Source organism: Ooceraea biroi, chromosome 2, assembly GCF_003672135.1.
Source record: "Ooceraea biroi isolate clonal line C1 chromosome 2, Obir_v5.4, whole genome shotgun sequence".
In the NCBI taxonomy this organism is placed as follows: Eukaryota; Metazoa; Arthropoda; class Insecta; order Hymenoptera; family Formicidae; genus Ooceraea; species Ooceraea biroi.
The window spans coordinates 10,265,387-10,287,431 of record NC_039507.1 but is presented as its reverse complement, the minus strand read 5'-3'; the positions used below and the strand labels follow the sequence as shown (position 1 = coordinate 10,287,431).

Sequence of the window (22,045 nt, the reverse complement as noted above, 5' to 3'; positions counted from 1 at the left end):
GTGCCACGCACACGCGCCACTGCGACGTCCACCAACTTGTTGTCAATTTTGATTCAAATTGAATAATTAAATAATTAAAATCCAAATTTCGATTTTGTGCAGTTCTAAGCACAATAATCGTTCAAGACACTTCTTTTAAAATAATCCTTTGTCGTTTTACAGATACAACTTGAAAAATCTCGGCCGCTTATGCAGTACAAGGCGGAAACGAAAGCTTTTAACGAGAAAGCGTTATTCAAAGGCCCAATTGGCACGTCGCGAACAGCGTTAGAGAAAAATATATTGGAATTTGAACAGTTAGCGCAGATGATGCTGTGCAGAATGGACGTTATGTTAATGAGCATTAGTGGCATTTCTAATGAGAAGGATCCCAGCAAACGGCTTGAAGTTCGTATAATTTATTTATTCAAATGAGTATTGATCATTATATGTATAGCAAGTTATAAAAATTTCTTTCTAAGCGATATTATCACATTTATCGATAATTTATATTTTTATATATTACAGATACTCAAAAGTGAGATCAGCACTCTTGCGCCGGATGCAGCAGCTTTAATCAGCAAAGGAGATGGTTTAGTTATGACGATACACATGACCGATCCTGTGCGAGCAGAGAAGATAAAAAATGAACATCAAGATAAACTTAGGAGCAAGTGGCACCAAGTTATGGCAGAAATTGAGATGCGCAGGAAACAGGCACAGAAGGCAGAAGAAATTTTACGGCAGTACAACAACATAATTGCGGAGCTTGAAGACTGGTTTAGGGACGTACCGTTGAAGCTCGAACAAGCAAACAACTACGAAGGCCAACTGGAATCATTTACCGAAGAATTTGACGTGAAACAGACACAAATACACAGAATGAACGAACTCGCCGTAGAGTTGAGAAAATTAAACGTTGGCTACTCAGAATCAGTACGTTATAACATCAATAGTAACTGGCAGAAAGTTAGTTCGCAGTTCAAGAGATTCAGTGGTAGCAAAGACAAAGAGAAACACGTGACCGACAAGAAAGTAGAATTGGTATGTTTGGATATTCAAATGTATTGTAAATTAGTTACTATTTCTTAGAGAGACCTACATCTATTGAAACATCGATAAACTTATACAAATTATAATATAATTAAACTTTTTACGAATTATATTTTTCTTTAGGATATTGGTGGTATCAATCCTCAAGAATTTATCGCGCGCATTAACAAATTGAGGGAAGCAACGTCGACCGTCTCGCGATCTTTGAATTCCTTACCACTGAATGGTAAAGATTACGAACTATTCACAAGTCAAGAAGAGTGTTTGAAGAAGATTAACAACGCTTTAAGCATCTTGAAGCCAAGTGTCGACGAAGTAAATTACGTTTGCGAGAGCATCACGCGGCAGGCCAAAAGAGAGCAAGCCGATCAAATAAAACATCTGAGCGAGAAGCTGCAAAACGAATGGACGAATGTTAATCAGAACTACATGGAAAGACACAATCGTTGGATTAAATGTTACGAGAAGTGGAGGGAACTTCATAATACGTGTCGAACATTTTTGGACTGGTTAGATAAGATGGAAGATGCTTTAAAGAAGTGTAACGTTTTTAGCCATTCTAAGGCGAGTAAGACAAAAACGTTCGAACTGGAGCAAGAAGTCTCGAGAATGCAAAGAACACTGAATAATATTAATGCAGCGAGCGCAGACATATCTAGCCGAGCTTCCACTGAAGATGTGATGGAATTGCAAAGTATGATTGACAACATCAAGCAACGTTGGCAGAATCTAGTGGCCGAAATAAACGCGCGGAAGGAAAAGTGAGTAAAATATACGATTTTTGATATTTTAGATTTAGAATGAAGAGACGAAAAAGCTGAATTCGCATTTACTAAAATATTTCAACTATAAGCATCGTTTTATAAATATCGTTAATATAAATATCGTATTGTTTCACAATTGTAAAGAATACTCATTGTTTGTAACATGGAATCATGAATTATGAAGTTATAAGTATGATGTAGACAAGCATGTAGCATGTTGCGGGGAAAGCTCGGCCCAGCATTGAGCTATTTCAGTTGTGATTTGCCTGTGCTGCTGTAGTGAAGTCAGTCAACTCAGAATAACCTCAGAATAAACGAACACCTTTCAAGTTTCTGTTTCTAAATCATAGCTCTGCGTAAAATAGTACTAGATATACCAGTTGATTAGGATCATTTCAATAGCTTGATGTATATCTGATCTTAAAAAATATCAATTTAAATAGACGCTAAAATGTTCACCGTGTTACTTTTGATATAACTAGAACTATTATTTAAGAAACTTTGCTATGGAGAGAAAAGTGAACAATGATGGTCGAATTTTGGAAACGGCGCACAACATCGTAGAACAAGTGAATACTTTCTTAGTATCTGCGGCGAATCCTTCGGACGAAACCTCTTTATCGGTCAGATTATCATTAATTAAGGTGAGTTTTTATCTTTATATAGAATATTTGTCTTTATTAATTTGCTACATAAACTGCGTGAGAACAGCCGTCGTCGTGCAATAATTTTATGAAAATTTTACTGCGTTTTTCTGCTTTTCTAGTCTTGAAGTATACGTAAATATTCAATTTTTTTCAAATAGCACGTAGAGATTATTAAAGTATAATTCAACTTATATGCAACACATTCTTCACACTATCATTTTTATATGCAACACATGTCATGATAAATATCACTATTACCACAGAATCACGTAGAATTATCCTTTTGAAATAAAATCGCGGATACATACTAATACAATAACAGTACAAAACCTATATTATAAGAAAAAAACACTTTTAAACGCTCTGCTTAGATGCGACTTGGATAAGTAACGGAATTATTCTCTTCGAGATTCTCACAGTTCCCATGTGCCACAGCCCAGTGCAGCATAATCAAATAAACTGAAACCTATCCTAATAATATCTCTACATTTCATGACTGCACATGCCGAATCGTGCCAGGACATAAATAGCATTGAACTCTCACTTTCAAACAACTTCCTAGAAAAGTTTGTCCATGTCTTACATCTATCTTTCTCTCATACTATCTTTTCTACATAATACTAATGAATATTTAGATTGTCTGTTATATCAATTATAATTCTTTTTCCCCAATATTAATTTAAAAATATATATGAGCAAAATGTTTTCGTGTAATCGTGTAATTCGTTATTATTTATTAACTGAGAACTAATAAAATATTTATAGGCGAGAGAAGAGGAACTTTTATCTCGAAAAAGAGCTTTGCAAACTTTAGTGAATCAACATAGTGTTCTCAGAGACGAAGACGAGTGTAATAAACTTCTTGCAGACATGGATAAGGTATAAACTATTTATATAAAATACCTAATATATCGCCAGATTACATATGTAAATTGTGAAAGATTTTTATATTTGCGTTTAATAACACTTGTTTAGGTCAACGTAAATCTTTCCAATCATCGTGAATACATGGAGTGCAAACTTGCATCGCTCAGAAAGTACATCTGTACCTTGGATGCTGTTATGGCATGGGTAATGGAAACGCGAACGCGGCTGAGCATCTCCCAAGAATTGCCGCAGTACGAACGTAACGAAGTAATAAAAAATATTATGGTAAGTCATAAATATTCTTTTATATACAGTTGATCAATAGTAGCGCGCGAAATTGTATTTTTATCTTATTATTTATATTTTTCAGTCTAAAGTCGAAGATCGCGAGATGGAAGTGAAAGACGTATTAGAAAATTATACTAATTTAGAGAAAGAGTGTGAATCAGCGAGACAACCAGTTTCTGTGGAGCTACAGGTACATAAAACATTTTCATTGTGCGTACGATGTTCAACATAAATTCTTCATCAACGTATGATATTTGATTCGATATTACGTGCACGATAGGAGAAGCTGAAGAAACTGAGGGAGGATTGGCAATTTGTAAAATGCTATGGTGAAAATCATGAAATTCCGTCCGGAGCGATGACTCTTCTAAAAGGTAAGCTGAATAATTTGATTCATTTATGTCACTTAAAATCTTTCCCATATGTTTTCCAATATTCTGTTAGCATTTTTAATTCGTTTTGACGACAGACCGATACGTATTACACATTCAGTGTATGGAATTTTTTACTTGCTTTGTCAAAAAAAAATTAGTTTCTGCGCGGATGCATTCTTTATTCTTGAATATGCGTAAATTTTACATAAGCGTAAATTTTACTGCATTTTCTACGGAGAATGAAAAAGGTTTTTTTTTAAAGCTGCTATAGCATTTCTGCAGTGCGAATAATGCTTTGTTTGCTGGTCGGGTGAATTTTTAAGCTGGAAAAAGGTTTTTACGCGTTTGTAACATTACATATAGCGCTAACCTATGAATGTCTGTTCTTACCTTTTATTAATGTAAAGTAACGTAAAATAATAAAACAGCAAGGACTTAAATTTGTCGTGTCGCATCTTTCGTGAGAAAAATATAATCTTCTCAATTAATTCTCTCTCAATTAATTTCAATTAAACCACCATAAGAGAAAAGAGAGAGAAATGTCTCAAGTGGTTTACTACACACATTATAACAAGTTGATAAATTAATTAAATAAGATATCGCTATGGCGCTGCACGTGAGCTTAATAATTTTTCTCTGACCCTCTTTATATCTTGCGAGCTGCATCTACTTCGAAAAAGCGTCACGATCATGGAGATATCTATCGCGCGCTGAGCATTTAATATGAATGGAACCAATTCTGGTCCCTTGGTTGGTAAATGCGTGTCCTTATGGACGACGCAGGTTCCCCGCGAAGGAAACCGGCAGTCGGACAATAAATAGTACGTTTAGCCGGTCCGGTAAGCGCGGCCACATTTCACTTCCACCCCATCCTGCAGGGCGATATATATCCGCCGCGTTAAGTGCAGCCTTTTCAGCGACTGGTCCCTTTCTCCTTTGCCACACTGTCGTTATTCGATTGGTTGGTGCACTTGGACTTTGTCCTGCCACATGTATTTTAGAGAATTGTTATTAACCAGTTTTTATCCGCTAGGTACAACAATATTGCTATTGTACAGCAATTTACCGATTTATAAAGAATTCTAGCAATAGAGCAATAAATTAGGGACATGTATACTGATACACGTCTCATGGAAATTTGTAATTTGCTTGTGAAGTGAGAATTCATAATTTATTAGTTAACTTTATATTTTATCTTAATTTTTAATTTATTAATTAACTTTTTACATGTTAAATGTAATTAATTGCGTCAATTAATTAATTGAATGTCACACAGAAGCGAGTTGCACCAACCAAACAATAGAAAACCGAAATAAACTGACCCAAAGATAAACTAACGTTAATGGTTTAATTAAATAAATATTATCAATAAATCAGCGACGATTACGAATCAAATTACGGTATCCGTGTCGAAATCGAGGCTGGCGTGGAGGTAGAACGTGATCGCCGTGGCGCAACAGTATCATCGAATCATTGTGGACGATGATGAGCGAACAATTGATCGCGCGAATATGACAAATGAATTCACTCACCGGCGCGGATGCGGCATTGACGCCACCGTCATTCAGCATCGTGGTCCTCTCATCTTCCCATCGCTCCATTGTTTCCCGCACCCTCGCTCCCGCGACTACGGCTTCGCCAGAAAAACGACGTAATGATGACGCCGCGCGCTAATTAACGCAATACAAGCGACGACCCGCCACTTTGTGCTGCGCTCCCGCGCACTCATGATATGTACGCGTGCGGTACCATATATTTTTGACGAACGAAAGACGGCGGAACGGCGCGGCGCGACGGTCGTTTATTAGGCATGCGGCGATACGAAAATTTCGAAGGCAAACTCCAAGTAATAGCAATATAACTATTGGTTATAATTTCCCACTCAACAATGTAATTGTTGCATAACACATACGTTATTTATATTAAAATGAGTGGGAAATTAAAACTAACAATAAGTTATGTGTTACTGTTATTTTGTGTTTGCACTAACTCGGCGCCAACTTCATACCGATGCGTACCAACCTCGGCAGCGAGTATTCTCAAAGAGTCGAATGAAATGAAAGAAACCGGTCAATTATCGTGAAGTGTTTTACTCGAATCAAAAATGAACGTCGCGATCGATTGCGATTATTTATCGATTAACGTTTTACGTTGTTCATATTTTACTGGCGTCGGTAAATCTGATTCGCGCGAGACTTTCCGATTCGTCTTCGAAATGGAGCGAAAAAACTGCATTGGTCAAAATAAAACACTAGTTGAGAATGAAAATAATATTACTATTGCAAATATGAGAAAGTAACATCAATGACGATTAATTAATTAATTATTTAATTGTTGCGCATTTTATTATGATTACATAACGATCTTTTGCAATAATTATTACAATCATTCTTTGTACGCTTTTACTACAAAATTCGCATATTTTGATATTACTTCTATCACAATGTGCGACAGCAATTTTCGCCACTTTATTGTAAATGATCAAAATGAAATTTAAATTATTGGTTTGCGTTTGGCACGTTTTGTCGAGGCTGCTAAATATTTTGAATATTTTGATTGCAATAACTGCATCTCTAATTCAGTTAATACTTTAATCATTATAACTACATCAAGATAAAACGAAATTCAAATTAAATTCGTATATAATTATCATATTATAATTATACAAGAGCGATCAATGATTCTTGCATTATTTAGCGATCGCTAACACGCTATTAAATAAGCATCATAGCTCTCATAGTGTTTTCTTTTTTGCCGTCAGTGCAGCCGATACGATTTAACGCCTGTTTGTTTATTGACTCGCGCAGTCATGCGTTCAGTTTCGTGATTTCAACTCGCGGAGATTCGATAGAAAAAAATGACTTAAAATCAGTTGATTTTTTCTTATATTTTTAACTAAATGTTCGACATAGCTCGTAGTGTGGGAAGCCCGTAAAAATTGAAAGTGTGGGAAAGGTTAGGGTTAATCATGCACCGCACGCGAGGATAATCAGTCGTTTTCCAGCGATGAATTCGTGGTTCGTGCTGCGAAACGGCGCGGAGCTTCTCGACTCGACTGAAGTTGCCGCTTCACCTTCCAAATTTCCAATGTCTCACGCACAGTGAAGTGCGTCGCGTTTCGCGCGTTTCGCCATGTTTACGCGTTCTAAATGCGTCGTGCGTGCAACAAGTACCTGTAATTGATCGCAGATTATCACGCGTTATTGCGTTAATCGGCACGCAGAATCACGATTAACATTTATGTGCGCGAATACATGCGTGGATATACGCGTGTGTATGTGAGAGAGAGCTTGGAATAATGGAGCGATTGACGAGGAGAGGACGTGCAGTGTCGCAAAGTGTGCAATGCAGGGATGAGTAAGTTAATCCACTGAATTTCTTTATCGAATTAATTTCTCTCTCTCTCTCTCTCATGCTTTATTCGTTATATTTTATTTAGTGATTAATAATGTTTATCCATTCAATTTGCAATGACTCGGTATCATTGCACGTTTTCTACCACTTTGCGTTGCCGAATGCTGAAAAACGGAAACTGTGATTACGATGCAGTATAGTAATACTGATTTAATACTTAATAATATCATCGATAATATTTATCATAGCGCTACGATATTTATTAATTTATCCATAAAACGCAGTCAACTGTATTTAGCGCTGTGCATTAACGGATAGCAGAGAGATTGCACAAAATAATTAAATTAAAAGATAATTGAAAGAAGGTAATTATTTATGGTCTCTTGAATGCGCGATCTTTAATTGCGCGTTTACAGGGGCTATTAAAATTTGCGTGACATACACAACGCATTAAAATCGCAAATCGTATTTGAAAATTAATCGGAAATTATTGAGAATAATTTGAATTAACAAAAAATTCCAATACCAGAAAAAGAAATGAAAAAGACAGAAGAAAAGCACGTTTTTCCCCGGTCACAGAATTTGCGCGAATATTTATACATATTTTATTATATATTTTCATACTTTATATATATTTTTATCACATTTTTCCGAAAGAAAAGAAAGCTCGCGTCGATCTTGTTCTCGCGCGTTAATGAAGCGCGAATCGCTTGGCTAAATGTCTTTCGCGACGCGTTCCATCCGACGACGATATCGTCGGGGTAATCGAAAGCTCGAAGAAGCGAGGACAGACGCCTCTTGATCCCTCGTGAGAAGCTTATGGAACGGGACCGGGGGATCGGGGTGCGGATCCCGGCGCGGGGGTTGCGATCGTCGGTCCACATAATGAGCGGATAAGCCGGCTAATGTAGTCGCGGCGGAGCATTGCCAGACGGAAGATAGTTCAAGCCTCGCACTGTCGCCCATTTCTCTTGTCCCCGCGTCCCCGAGCTCCCCTCGGTCTCCCTCTCGCACCGCCGACAACGTTAACGTACCGAGATAGAGAATTGGGCTTTGTCCGACACAAGTTTGTACCGTTCCGCCGTAACTGCAATGACTCGCTCGCTCGTGTACGTAGGGAGCACGTGCGAGAGTGTGCGCGCGCGTCTCCTCGCGACACGTACGGCTAACACCGTGATTATCCCTTAATTGACGTGGCCACTCCGAGGCATAATCCGTCCACTCTGATTCCGAGCTGCCGCCGGTGCAAAAAATCGCTTCGCACGCATACAGACGTAGGCACACGGACACAGGCATGCACACGGATCACGGAGTGCTCAGGGCCGAGTTCTCTCGTAAATCGTGGAGATTGGCGCGCAGCGTTCTGCGTGACCCGCTCGCATATTTAAGAAATATCGGAGTTAAACGGACGCGTATTGCTGCGCGCAGGCAAGAAGATTAGATTTATCATAGTGGCGATAATTTGCGAGATCTTGGGACACAGGTGCTTGTTTGAGCTATTTTTATGATGTACTGTAGAGATATGCGTTTGGTAATAAGGGTAAACTTCAGTTTTATGTGCTACTGAGCTTTGCGAGTTCGCTTCGCGAACATGCAATGATATCCATGCGAAGATATTTCTTCGATTTGCACGACTTTGAGAAATTTCGAGTTCCCTGTAAAACGAATTGCTGCTTCAAGTAATTACGAAACTGCGATCTCGAAACAGCATCGTGTGTAATTAATAGTTTATTACCGGGTAAGTTGACGCTTGCTTATTTGTATCTCAGGTAATCAAAAGTGCCTCCAATCGTGAACGTAATTAAAAGGGTCGGTCCGGGTTTATGTCGGTAATTGGCTCTCAGCAAACTAGGACGGTCCGGATAAACGAGTGTGTTGGATTTTTAAGTGATTTTTTTATATAATAGAAATAAATTAGGTTTATATATAGCACGAACCTGTATATTTATACATAATATATCTAACAATGCATATATGTATAATAGAAGAATAGTTGTATTTTCTTGAATATAAGGAAAATTATAATATATACAATTTAATTAATTTTTCATATTTTTTAAAGAATTGATAACATTTTAATATTTAATTAAGAACTTTTATTTATATATTTGTGAATGTCTCGATCGTTAAATGAAATTAACATTGGGCTAATCAGTTCCTGGATAATTGACGTCCGGTTGTATCATAAATTGCGCATATAATTGAACGTACATCAATAATTCTGTAAATTACTAATTATTGTAAACCAAAACTAATTTCTGCCTGATATTAATTTATAATTACAAACTACTTTAGGTACTTATAAATTAGTTTGTTATCGGAATCCAAAATTAGAAACGAAACAAGTAGGAAAATTATGATAAAACTGGCATGTGCTATTTTTAATTTTTGTGTCACACAAAATCGGTTAGATTAGGTTCAGCTTAAGCATTCAAAATGATAAATCGATATTTAAAGTGCGCATATAATCGTGTGTGATGCTTCGGCAAGAAAATAAACTGTGCATAAGAGATTTATTTCAATTATTTATGAATATTATTACGAGATTTTATTTACGAATTTATTCAAGTGTTGTAAAGAATGCATGCGACTCGTTTCGGAAAATGTATGCTCCGAATATTACTCTCTAACGCATGAGAATTCGCGGATGTGAAATCCCGGAAGCTGGGGTTTGTCGAGCCGTGGGGCGACCCCTCGTGCAAATAATCGATCAGCGAGAAAATCTAGGTGGGTGACTTTTTTATGGTTCCCCGAGGAGCTCACGGAGTGGATGGGCCGTCAGTTCGCGCTACCCTTCCCATATCTTTGCGGGACCACCTTTATAGATCCATTCTTCGTCGGCATTACCGCAAACGCGTAACATCCGCCGACTGAATCCGTGCATTTTGCCCGATGCTCCGAACTGCCCGGGAGTAATAGAATTGGCCCATTTCACTCGTACAGAACCATCGAGAATATCTCGATAAGTGCTTTATGCAGTTTGTCTCTCTGAATTTATACAAACGAAATATTGTCGTAAAAATATTGTTTTCACCGAAGAAGATTATTTATTACTTGCGTTGTCTAATCTTTTGAAATAAATTCTCAAGTATTACGTTATATCTTATCGAGCTTTAAACCCTAGTTTAAACCTTTTAATGACAAATTGTCATTTTCTCTTAATAGTCATGGAACAAATAAAGTACACATTATCATACTTATTTACGTATTTTTAATGATAACGTTAACTCATTAGAGAAATAAATTATTGAGTTTTCTCATTTTATTTTCCGATTATCAAATGGCTATCACAATTGAAGATAAAATTTACTAAAGGTGAAGAGAGAGGCATGTTCATTTTTTTCACGACTTTTACGAATGCGTAACATTACGCAGAATATCAGCAGATTACTGATGCACGATCTGACGGGGCAATGCAAGCGTGCGTATTTAATTCACGGACGGATCGTACTCGCGGCAAAGTAAAGTGGATTAGGCTCGTGAGTTCGTAGCTTTCGTGGGATCGGACATGATATTTCATCGTTCTGAATGGAAGCGGATTATCATGCTGAGTAGTCGGACCTATCGCGTAGCGCGATGATAACGCGAGTTACACACACATCGATCTTTAGAAAGGAAATTGTTTGAAATAATTACGGAAGATAATGCTCATTAGCTAACTGCGACAGTTCGCGACAGTTTGAGAATTATCAGTTTATTCATATCGATGAGCCGATCTATTATTCATGCGTAGATTAAATTTTTCTATATTTTTTGCACGGTTATTCCTGCATTCTTACAAAATTCTCGGCTTTTTTTCCTTGCAAACTCGATAGGCAGAGTCGCGCGTTTGTCGTGCCGGCGTGCCGCGTTAAATGGATAAAAATTTTCGACTATAACACGGGATAAATGAGAAATGTTGGAGACTGTTCCGTTGCGCTGTCGTCAGGATTGTGCTCTGACGCCATGCTAATTGCACGACGATGTTGTACGTGGGAAAGGCAGCTTTTTATGCCGCGACTGCTGATGACATCCCCGCTGTGCGCAGCTGACCCTCTATTATTTCTCACCGTGCTTCCCTATCGGGCGGGTGAAATCCTCTCTTGCCAAAGATCGCACGTTCAGCACGCCATGAATTCTTGAATACGAGCTTACTGCACCTTCGGCCACTTAGGCGGGAATATTAATTCCATTTATTTAGCGCGTCTATTAATAATCGGCGGTTCAAATATACTTTGTAACGAAGCGAATACACATCTCGAAGGGGTGTAAAGAAACTACCAACGGGAAATTTCTTTTCTTTGTTTTATAAGTTTTTTGTTGCATCATATTATTGATCAGGTAGAATGTAAACGCAAATAAACGTTCAGTTTGCATTTTTCATGATGCATTTTTTTGAACTGAATTTGAATAGCGAAACTTTGCGTTTGTTGTTCGTTATATTTAGTATACTTGGGATTCATTATTTCTTTTCTTTAAACAAGTTATCTTTCTTTCACGATTGCTTTTTATATAATATTTATCCTTTGTCAAGTTTTAATTACAAGATGAAGTACATGCACTTTAGAAAATTTTCATTATAGAAAATATTTTCTTTAAGATTTGGCATTTAGATTTTTAAATGAAAAGTTTTCATGCTCTCTGTGAGAGTTGTGAATTTTTATTACCATAAATGTTAAATACAGAAATAATACTTCGTAATGCATTACTATTACAGTTTGTACGCGATGAGTACATTGAAAGATAAAGATATAGGATAGGAACAGAATCAGGAGTATGACGTATTAAAATTCGCGATCGATGCGGATATAGACAAACGACTCTTCTTGAATAAGGAAAACGTATAGTTCTTACTATCAGAATGCATACGTGGAATACATAAGTGGTGAAGTATCGCATTGCATTCTGTTCACGTACCTATGCAATAGAATGAAAAGATAGCGCGATCCGATAAGAGACACTCGAAAGTTAACTGTGAAATTTTACTGCATTGCCAAAGCTCGTTTGTGGTTTTATTTGTGATCTTATCGACCCGTATGCGCATATATTCTTGCATCGATAGTCGCGTGCAGACAGTGTGTAATATTATGTTAATCACGATCGGAACACTGACGGAATAAACGAAATATCGACGATTGAGTGAAGTAATTGCTATAAATAAAAAAATCATTTGCACAACAAAATTGTTTTTTACAAATTATTTTCATGCAAGTTTCATAAATTGATATGTATTGATAAAATGTGGAAATTGACGCTTATCATGAAGTGTATTCACTCGCATCGGCTACTGAATGATGTACGGCAAGGTTCTTTTCGCTAGCTCGGTTGGCTATATGGCTGCATCTCACGTAAAAGCCAAGTATATCCCATCTCCATTCCATCCTCGATCGCATTCTGCACTCTCGAAGAGAAGGGATGATTCAATTCGACACAGAAATAAGGTTTCTCGTCTAGGTAGAGATGGAGGGTATAGATTCTTGCGACGTCAACTGCTTGCGGACTTGTTGGTCCAGCGAGTCTGGGACTCTTCCTACGCGACATAGTCTCTCGTTCTGCTTCGGTCCTTTTCTTTCCTGTAGCATCATTCGAATCTCTTCTAATTTTTGTAATCACATATATTTGTATCGCTAACAAAGTCTTTATTAATTTTTATTAATGATTTCGTTAATAATAATCGCGCAAGCTTCTTCTGCGATTGAATAAATAAAAGATACAAACTTCCGCGGTAAAATCAGCAAAGAATTGAATGAGATTCGTAGAAATTTTTCATATAAATTTTTTATAAACGCAAAATCTCATTTCAATATTTGAGATCTTGATTTAAAGACGTTACTGTTGACACAATCGCGATGATGTATACCCTCGAGATGCAATCGGGTTTTTTTCCTTTGAGTTTATTCAGAGTAATTTTCTCTGACGATTTAATTTTCTGGCGGGGTGAATATAGTTACCATAGGTTTTACAGCTTATGCTAAGCAGATAATGCGTACTACCCGTGCAGCAACATTTGCGCACTGCAGTATATTTCGTTCGAGCATCAAAAGGAACTTTATGAATAATTCGTGGCGCTCCTGCATACATTGCACAAATCGGATACTACCTGAAAAACGTAGTTGAAAGAGCGTGGCTCTGGCAGAGTATTGATGTTGACACGACAGTTCTATCTACTGCATAACATTTATATACATTCTGAAATATAATATATACATTCAGATGCAAAAATAATTAATAATAGATATTATTATCGTGCACGCGCGTATAATCAATAAATCAAAACACATTTTGCTTGAAAATTTATTTATATAATAAAAGAATACATTTTTTCATCATGAAACAAAATCTACACGCTACGAAATCGTTTCGATGAAGATAGTAAAGTTCAAGTTCGCGACTGTCTGTCACGTGACTCCGTGGATGATCCATCGGTGAGATTTCGACACGGGGATAAACCGAGACTCACTCGTCCATAAAAAATAATCGAGCAAGAGGAGGAGGAAGTACAGTAGCCCGTAAATCACGTACAATCGCATTACGAAGTCAGCCGATGGCGATTCCTGGCTTTCCGAGAGGCTCTCCATTCTGCTGCGCGAGCACGTGAAGAAATCCCTGCGAAACGAAAATCACTTCGCAATTCACGATCGCCGGTGACTTCCGCGTAACGACACCATTCAGTTTGACCGTATTTGAGACAATTGCAAAGTGCGCGACGGCCGTCTTTCTTCTTGGTGCTTCCTAGCCCTTACCTGCACCTCCCTCTTGACGTTCCTGATTGCTCGCGCGTGACAGATTCTCTCGATCATCTGTGAGACCGTGACCACTGAGAGACGATCGGATGCTGGTAGGACGAGTCATCAGTTTTATCGGAATCGCCACAGCTGGGTGTATACTAGGTCGTTTACGTGGCGAATACGTACTTTTCGTGGTCGAGGTTCCTGGTTAACGAGACCAGTCGTTCCGTGCTGAGATCGACGACGTTCTTCTCGAGGATCAGCACCTACGGCACAGCCGTAAATTCATCGTAAATGGCCTCTCCTCGAGCGTACTTTTGTTGCCGCCGCGAAAGGGATGCTCGCCGATGAGAGCACCGATCGATCAAGAGGTCAAGAGAAGCTTATATTTTGAGAAGTATCTTATATTTTGCGGGCCTCGAAATGTGCATAACATCGACTCTAAGGGTCTCAATATCTACGTCAGCCATCTCCTCGGGTTCCGACGTTAGAAGTGCGGACATTGCGCGAAGACGTACGGACTAATAATTCTGCCACGCACACACGTAGCGCGCTCATATCCGCACCGACGACTTTCCGATAACGAAATTGTTCCTGGTTTGATAAAGGAGACGAAGAGCTACTGGATCGTACCTCGTAGCATGATTAAATATGATAGAGGATGATGAAATCTGAAGATTAGAAATCTAAATGTTTGCAGATATATTTAGAAATATTTTGTACTTTTTTCCGCAAACCATTTTTGCGAATTTTTATAATTCTGTTAAACTTTATTAAATAATAGACTAAATTTACTAATGAAACTCTCAAATTGCTCGAAACTAAATATGGCATTTCCTGGCAATTCCGTTCTTTGGATGGCTGACGTATTTATTATTCTTAAGCTGCATGATCATTATGCTTGAAAAAAATCTATAAATTCACTTGTACATGTGCAACGGAATTGCACTTATTAAATTTAAATATTGAATGGAAGAGCATGCTGAGATCGTTCGTGGAGAGAATATGCAGTCAGAGAAGTGCGTGCGGTAAAACTTGCGGATTGTTCAGTAGCTTCCGAGCACAACCCGATAACGAAGCGGTAGCTCTTTTGCGGAAAATTCTTGTGCTGAAGAGACTTGTTTCGCGGACTTCTTGATACAGAGTATCTTCTGATAAAACGTGAGTCGCGTAAGGATTCGAATAACGTCTGAAGAATGCTCGGCAAACAGCAATCCAGCAAGAGGAGTATCGTCGTCTCCGCGCTCTTCTTCATCGGTTGCGTCTGTTAAATCGCGTTATGCATATGAGATCATCGATTTTTATGAAGAGCGCAATTCAAGTGTGTTAGCGTTAATTATATTTTGTCTTCAAACGTGAAATATCTACGGAATGATAGCTATTCTTATTTTACAAGAAACATTTTTATCACTCTCTATGTCGTTAATCATATCTATGTTGTTAATCATGATAATTTATATTGTGCTTTCTTTTATCGAACATAATTATCGGAATTTTCCCTTGATATGGTACAGTATCTCTTTCATTTCTCTTTAATAATGAAATGGTCTGTATACAATACAGTCAGGTTACTCACACATATACGCGCACATACACATACATTACTCGATGAGTGATGTCCGCTTCACTCCGTACTTTTCTGGCTCTCTTTTCTCCGGCGATCCATTAGAGAATTGTTACGCGCTCAATAAATAATGCGAGTCTCCTCATTAACGTAATATCAATGACAATAACGATTCCACAATTTTATCCCGCTTTCCTGCCGGATCGCGGACAATGGCGACGGCTTTGCAGCTTTGAAATATGGAGCAGTTTCGCATTCACTCTTAACAATACATGCGGGAATTTATTCGTGGATATCAATTTTCGCCAAATAACCCGTATTTTACGACGGCGCGGTACAAGGCTAAGCGTTTGCCGTTACGCGAGATATCGACAAAGCGATCTGTTTTAATTCGACGACAGGCGATTTAACGATATTGATTACACGAACGTAGCGGATACGCCCGATTGACAGTCTTTTACGTCGCGTCTGATATTTCCTTTCCCCGTGCGATTACAAGCTCATTTCGACGCTCGCAGATTTCCACGGGCGTCAAAATAAAGAGAATTGGCCTTTGAAGTGAGGAATCTGAGCGAAACGCGACTCAAGACTCGAGTTCCTCGTGAAATGTCACGAGACGAGAAGTAACCTCTGATCTTCGGTGGTTGTTCGTTGCGCTGCACCTTTTCTGTCTGTCGCAATTCTCTTTTTATTTCGAGTAAAGTCGGTGTCTAGGTTGAAAGATAGCTGACACTGCAAGGATACGATGTTCTTTCTCTTGGCTTGGCTTGGAACGGAGTTTCATTCCGAGAAGAACCGAATTTTTGTTCATGCTGTTCAGGTCCACGAAACGATCGTCGTTCTATCGAGGTTCAGCTGCTCAATGTTCGTCGTTGTGACGTCGATAATCGAATTTCGCGAGCTTTATTAGGACAACGTTGTAAACCAAGTCAGAGGACTTTCGCGTCTCTCGCTTCCGCGCCTCGCCGAAGGCAAGTAGCTGGAGCGAGAAAATATCTTGCATCGATCCGCGTCAAAAAGAGGTAGCTGAGACGCCGCTTGACAGTGCCTATTTTCGACGTACACACATCGATTCGAGCCGAGTTCACACGCGTCATTCGATGTTCCGCGTCGATGATTTCAGCGTCTGCGCCGACGATTCTCCTTTGTTCTTGTTTAAATGGAGGGCGATAGAGCCGAAAACGTTTCAGCGTGGCTCTGCCTTTACTGAACCTCATTTCACAAGCGATGACGCGCTTACTTCCTCTTTTTCATAAATCCCTGCATGGTTCGTTAGAGAGCATCGCTCGTAAGCATCTGTTTTTCTTGCCAACATCAGGCCCACAAAGCATTATTTTCTTTGTTACATTACTCGCTTAATGTTTTTTATATACTGAATTATTCTTTTATATTAAATTATCGCGGCAATAAAGTGTGATCTTAGCGCAGCCTCGAGCTTAAAAATACATTTTCGACAATTGTAGACAACAATGTTACTCCCATAATCACGGTAAATATACGTAATGTTCGTGTCGATTACACGTCAGGACTTGATCCTGCTTAGGAAGGGTTAAAACCCCGAAATAATGATGCATCTCTGCTCGCCGTCCAGTAGGCTATCCGATGGTCACGCGGTTGTGCGCGAGCACCGTAACGATCACAAGCGGTACACGGGGAGTGCCGTAAGAGCACCCAGCTACGACTTTGCGTCGCCGGTGTTTAAGCCGCGTTCATTACAGTACCGACAATCAAACTGCCCTTCGGTCCGAGGTGGTAGGTTAGCAGGAAGGGCGCCGCTCTCTAAGCAAGTGTAGCCACGGCGGTCAAGCTTGTAATCTGACGGCGGTGGGTCGTCTGGTCGGTTGGTCGGTCGGGGTAAACGGTCCATTAAGACGGGGCAGCAGTTAGTGGCCGTAGGAAACAGGCAGCTTACTAATGCGGCTGGGCAAAGGGAAGAAGGAGGAAGGCAGGGAAATGCGAGGGACCCCCGCAAGGGCCGTTACCGAAGTCGACTATGGGGGTGGGTTTCGCCCATCATCGGACGAAGTTGGATCATTGATCTCGCTTCGCATGTCGCGGTGCTCTTTTCGCGCTGGCGCTTGTTGGTCAGCCATTTTAATTTAAAACGTCTGGATCATTAAATACGCGTTATTGTCAGTGTGTTTTTTCCGTTTGTTTATCATTCATTTTTTACTGCACTTAACGTGATTCAGAGAGATTGCATGTGTTTAACACTAAATCGACGATTCTATTAACGCGCGCGTTCGACGGATTAAAGCGCAATCGACTGATTTCACGTGCGGGAAAATGCGCGGATGTCGCGAGAGGTGTAACAAGAGATGCTGATGCGAAGAGTAGCTGTCTCTCGAGTGTACCGTGTTGAGGTTTCTCGGCCTCGCAGAACTGAAGTTTGATTACTGTTTTCGCTGCACGGGGGATGTAGGTGCATACGCGCGCTGGACTAACAAACCGGTCCGTAGTGTACTCGGCGTGTTGCTTACATTCGGGGTGGGGAGTTCCTTTGCACAAGCATCACCTGTTGTCGCATGCCCCACAACACGCTGGCGCTTCTAAGACACGGTGTCGCAATTTGTTACATTGCTGATCAGCTTTATAGGTATAACGTCGCACGGAGTACGATAAATTAATAATTTATCGTGAGCGGTTAAACAAATTTACGATCTAATTTTCTTCAGCGTTAATTTTGTTGCTTCCTTTACACTTGAATTTATGTGATGTATAATATTATTCAGTATTTAGGGAAAAATTATATTCTATTCGACTAAATAAAATTTGAAGATTTTTTATTCACTTGCATTAATAAGATTTATTCATCGAGTATTATCAAATATTTTTATTTTAATTTGTGTGGTATTACACATATTATTATTCTTACACTTTATATATATCTTATAATTTCACGAGAGGCGCAAATTATCTATAATTTGTAGCAGTGCTTATTGCTCTTCGTTTCGTGTCTGTTTGAATATTTCCTCCGGGACAATCTAGGAAATGGAGTCCACGGAGGATGAAGATTCAGTTAACTTTGGTGCTATATCTGTACATTACTGTTATCTGCTGCGACATATACAGGCTTACTACTGGAACACAATCTTTGTAGAAACTTGAAATAGAGCTGGGCGAATGCACTACATTGGATAACGTCTGCTTGTCTTGTTTTTTGTGATGCTTTTCTTTTACGCATTGACAATGATATATTTGAAGTTACATTAAAAGCATCATTTTATACGTAATCTCTATTTTATTCAGAAAATTCTTACGTACTTCTACCTAACGTACTACTAACACGCTGAGATATAATAAAGTTATAATAATGAAGGAGCTCAACAATTACGAACGCAGTATCAACTCGTGTTCTTTTTAATTTATAATACCTTTTTGTAAATATTTGATAATTATCGCGGAATAATGGCGCTCGTCAGAAATTATTCATATTTTTCATAATTCTCAGAGTAACCTGATTTTTACGTTAATGTCGTTATTACGTGACGGTAATATGGCTTAATAGTGTGGTTTTCGGTTGGTCAGGCGAAATTCATTATATCGCACGGTTATCGCCAATTCTTTTGTTGTAATAATCATGTCATGCCGAGGCTTTCCATTTGTTTCTGTCGTATAATCGTCGAATCTCTCGCGAATTTATTCCCTTCTCTTGCCGTCGCCCTTTTTTCGGCCACCCTTCCCCGCCATAGCTACGCTTTCGTGCTCGTTTCCCTCTTCGTTCTGGGCAGCGGCATAATGAATTCGAGATGCTCGTGTCCGTAGGGAGAACTTCTTCAGCTGAGTTTCGGGGTGAAAAAGGATACTTCCCAAAGAGGAACAACGAGGTTTAAGTTCGGGAAACTTTGATTTTGCCCGCACGCGATTATTTGTGCACGAAACCTCGTGGATTGTGGGTTGCGTGAGCTTGCATTGTTAATAAATTTCCTTTTCCGATTGTAGACGCATATAGGTGATTTTCTCTTTAAGAATCGCCGTCGTTATTTCTATATATCGGTCTATATCTGTCTATTCTTTTTATCACAAGATTACATGGAATCTTCAACAAGATTTTATGGAATCATTTTTGTCATATTCAATGTTATGTTATTTCGAGATTGCTTGAAATTATTTAATTCTTCTCGTTGCAAGAAGCCAAATTAAAACAAATGGAAACAAATATAATGGTAATATCAGATATGATAAAAATGAAATTAATATCACAGACATATTCTTCCCAGGAAAATTTTAATTTGATTAAATAATAATTTCATAATATTAGCAATATAATAAGTATCTCATATTTTTATTTTTGTCATGGCTTCGCATTTTATCGATTTTTACGTCCTTGCTGCGGGCAACAAGGCGTAATGTGGATTGCGGATGACCATATTCACATTCTTTCCTTCCTATTTTAAGATATCCCATCTCCGGCTCCACGTGTACATCGTGCTTTACTCATGTATATTGCATCTGCATCCGGTGTATCTATTTACGATACCGCATAACATGCACATGCGTATTACGATACATCGTATGCACGTGGTAGTAGGCATGTAAGAACGTAAGTTTGCGATAACCGGAGTTTCCTCGTGTTCTCCCGTTTTCTCTTCTCTCGTCTTGGCGGCGGCGGCGACGCGATCATCTTACGTGAAACTTCAGAACGAGAAACTGCGCGAGGCGAGGTCAAGGGAGTAGAGGTGCGACAAGGGGGAATAATACGCGATGGCTCTAGAATCCGTAGTTTCGCACCGAAAGGGAACAATGGGAACAAGATTAATGGTAAATGGGACGGGCAAAGGACAACGCGGTGGATGTGACACGGGTACGAGGGGGAGCGGCCTTGCATAATTTGTCTTGTAGTAATACCCGAAATTCCGTGACGTTAGATTGACCTGCCAATTCGGACACTAGGAACTGCCGATGAGAGAACTTCGATCGGGGACTAATGGCGGAGTGAGTGAGCGAGCGAGAGAGAGAGAGATAGATAGATATATGTGTTCGACAAGTTGAAGCAATTCTAGCATTAAAGCAATCAAGATTAAATATAAGATTAAATATACGTTCGACTATAAATACCTGAGGCTCTTTTTACACGGTGAATACGTACTATGCAAAAAACGTGAAAAAAGGACCATGTAAAATAAAGAAGAATTAAAAACAAACACAGTTGCACTGTACAGTAATATATTGAAGAAAAGATAAATTAAAAATATTCATACAGAATACATATGATTTTCATGACATTTTCTGCGAACTAATTAGTATGCGGTTTTGCAGTGTTAAAATAAGTAAAAACGTGTTAAAAAAACCCCATATGAAAATTAATCGTGTAAAAAAATACTGTATAAAAAGAGACCCAGGTATTTTGCACCTGCGGTAATAAAACATGTAATGTTATTAGAATAGCAGTTTTAGTATCATCAGCTGAAACATTCTATTTCTTTCTCTTAAAAACGTAAAAACATCTCTTTTCGTTACAACTCAGAAATTCAATTGACACGTTCTAATAATAGTGTTATAATATTAGATCATAATTTATTCCGATAATTATTAGTTCGATAATTATTATTTCGATAATTGGAAATATTTAAACTGAAAGCTAAAAGAGCGACGTTGAAATATAAAAACGTATATTTTTACAAATATTAGCAGATTCGTGAGATTAGGTGACATGTGTCAGACTCATCATTCTTTATTTTTAATTATTTTTAATGGTCCTTTTTTATACAGTACATACACACACGCTGTTCGCTTTCAGGAGTATTGAAGCCATTTTTATTATCGATGTCCATATTTTTAAAACGAAAAAAAACAATATGACACTGGCGATGCAAGCTAGTAGCTATGGAATCATTTTCTATCGATGTTTGTTATAACATATCTGGCTGCAGTTGTGTACGTTCTGATCATTTTCCAATCAGTGCATTTTCGAATAAGTGCGTTTCGGGCGAACGCAAATATAAGCACGAGGGTAAACGCAGCGCCGATAAAGAGAATTCATTTTCCGTGTCTTCGCGGTTATTGGTCGGGCAATTTGTTTCTCGTTGGCCATCTTGCTGCCGTGGAAATGGGATATCGAAAAAATTCCAACCGCCCATTTGCTTCGCCGCCCGCCGGTTGCCTTGGGTATAGATCGCGTGAGATTGACAGTCGTTTTATTCGCGTGGATGAAAGCCATTTGCCGGCATCGGCGATTCGACGTTAAAAGCAATCTGCAGCGGAATCGGAGCGGAGATTTTAATAGCGCACAATTATTTTTCTATCGATCCGAGACATTTTTATTCTCGAGTACGTTGAATCTGAGGAGCAACGTTGTTAAAAAGTAGACGGCGCAGGGAAAAGGGAAGGCAGGCGTGATCTCATTTATTTACGTCGCCTGGCTCGTATGCGCGTCGCTTCCTCTTGCGAGTCGTTTCATCTGCGCGCGATTCTGAGGAGCAAAGCGACGATGATGCGTCGACGGCAC

At 38.9% G+C, this 22,045-nt stretch overlaps 1 protein-coding gene across 10 annotated transcripts in view; it reads left to right on the top strand.

Moving 5' to 3' along the window:
* Window positions 1–22,045, top strand: part of LOC105279139 (dystrophin, isoforms A/C/F/G/H) — a 442,569-nt gene that overhangs the window by 30,969 nt on the left and 389,555 nt on the right. For all 10 annotated transcript variants that reach the window (XM_026967748.1, XM_026967742.1, XM_026967747.1 and 7 more), the window contains 8 exons: window positions 163–387; window positions 508–1,023; window positions 1,156–1,793; window positions 2,293–2,440; window positions 3,209–3,322; window positions 3,419–3,595; window positions 3,681–3,788; window positions 3,879–3,972. In XM_026967748.1, the coding sequence (XP_026823549.1) occupies window positions 163–387; window positions 508–1,023; window positions 1,156–1,793; window positions 2,293–2,440; window positions 3,209–3,322; window positions 3,419–3,595; window positions 3,681–3,788; window positions 3,879–3,972 (2,020 nt within the window). The remainder of the gene's footprint in view (window positions 1–162; window positions 388–507; window positions 1,024–1,155; window positions 1,794–2,292; window positions 2,441–3,208; window positions 3,323–3,418; window positions 3,596–3,680; window positions 3,789–3,878; window positions 3,973–22,045) is intronic.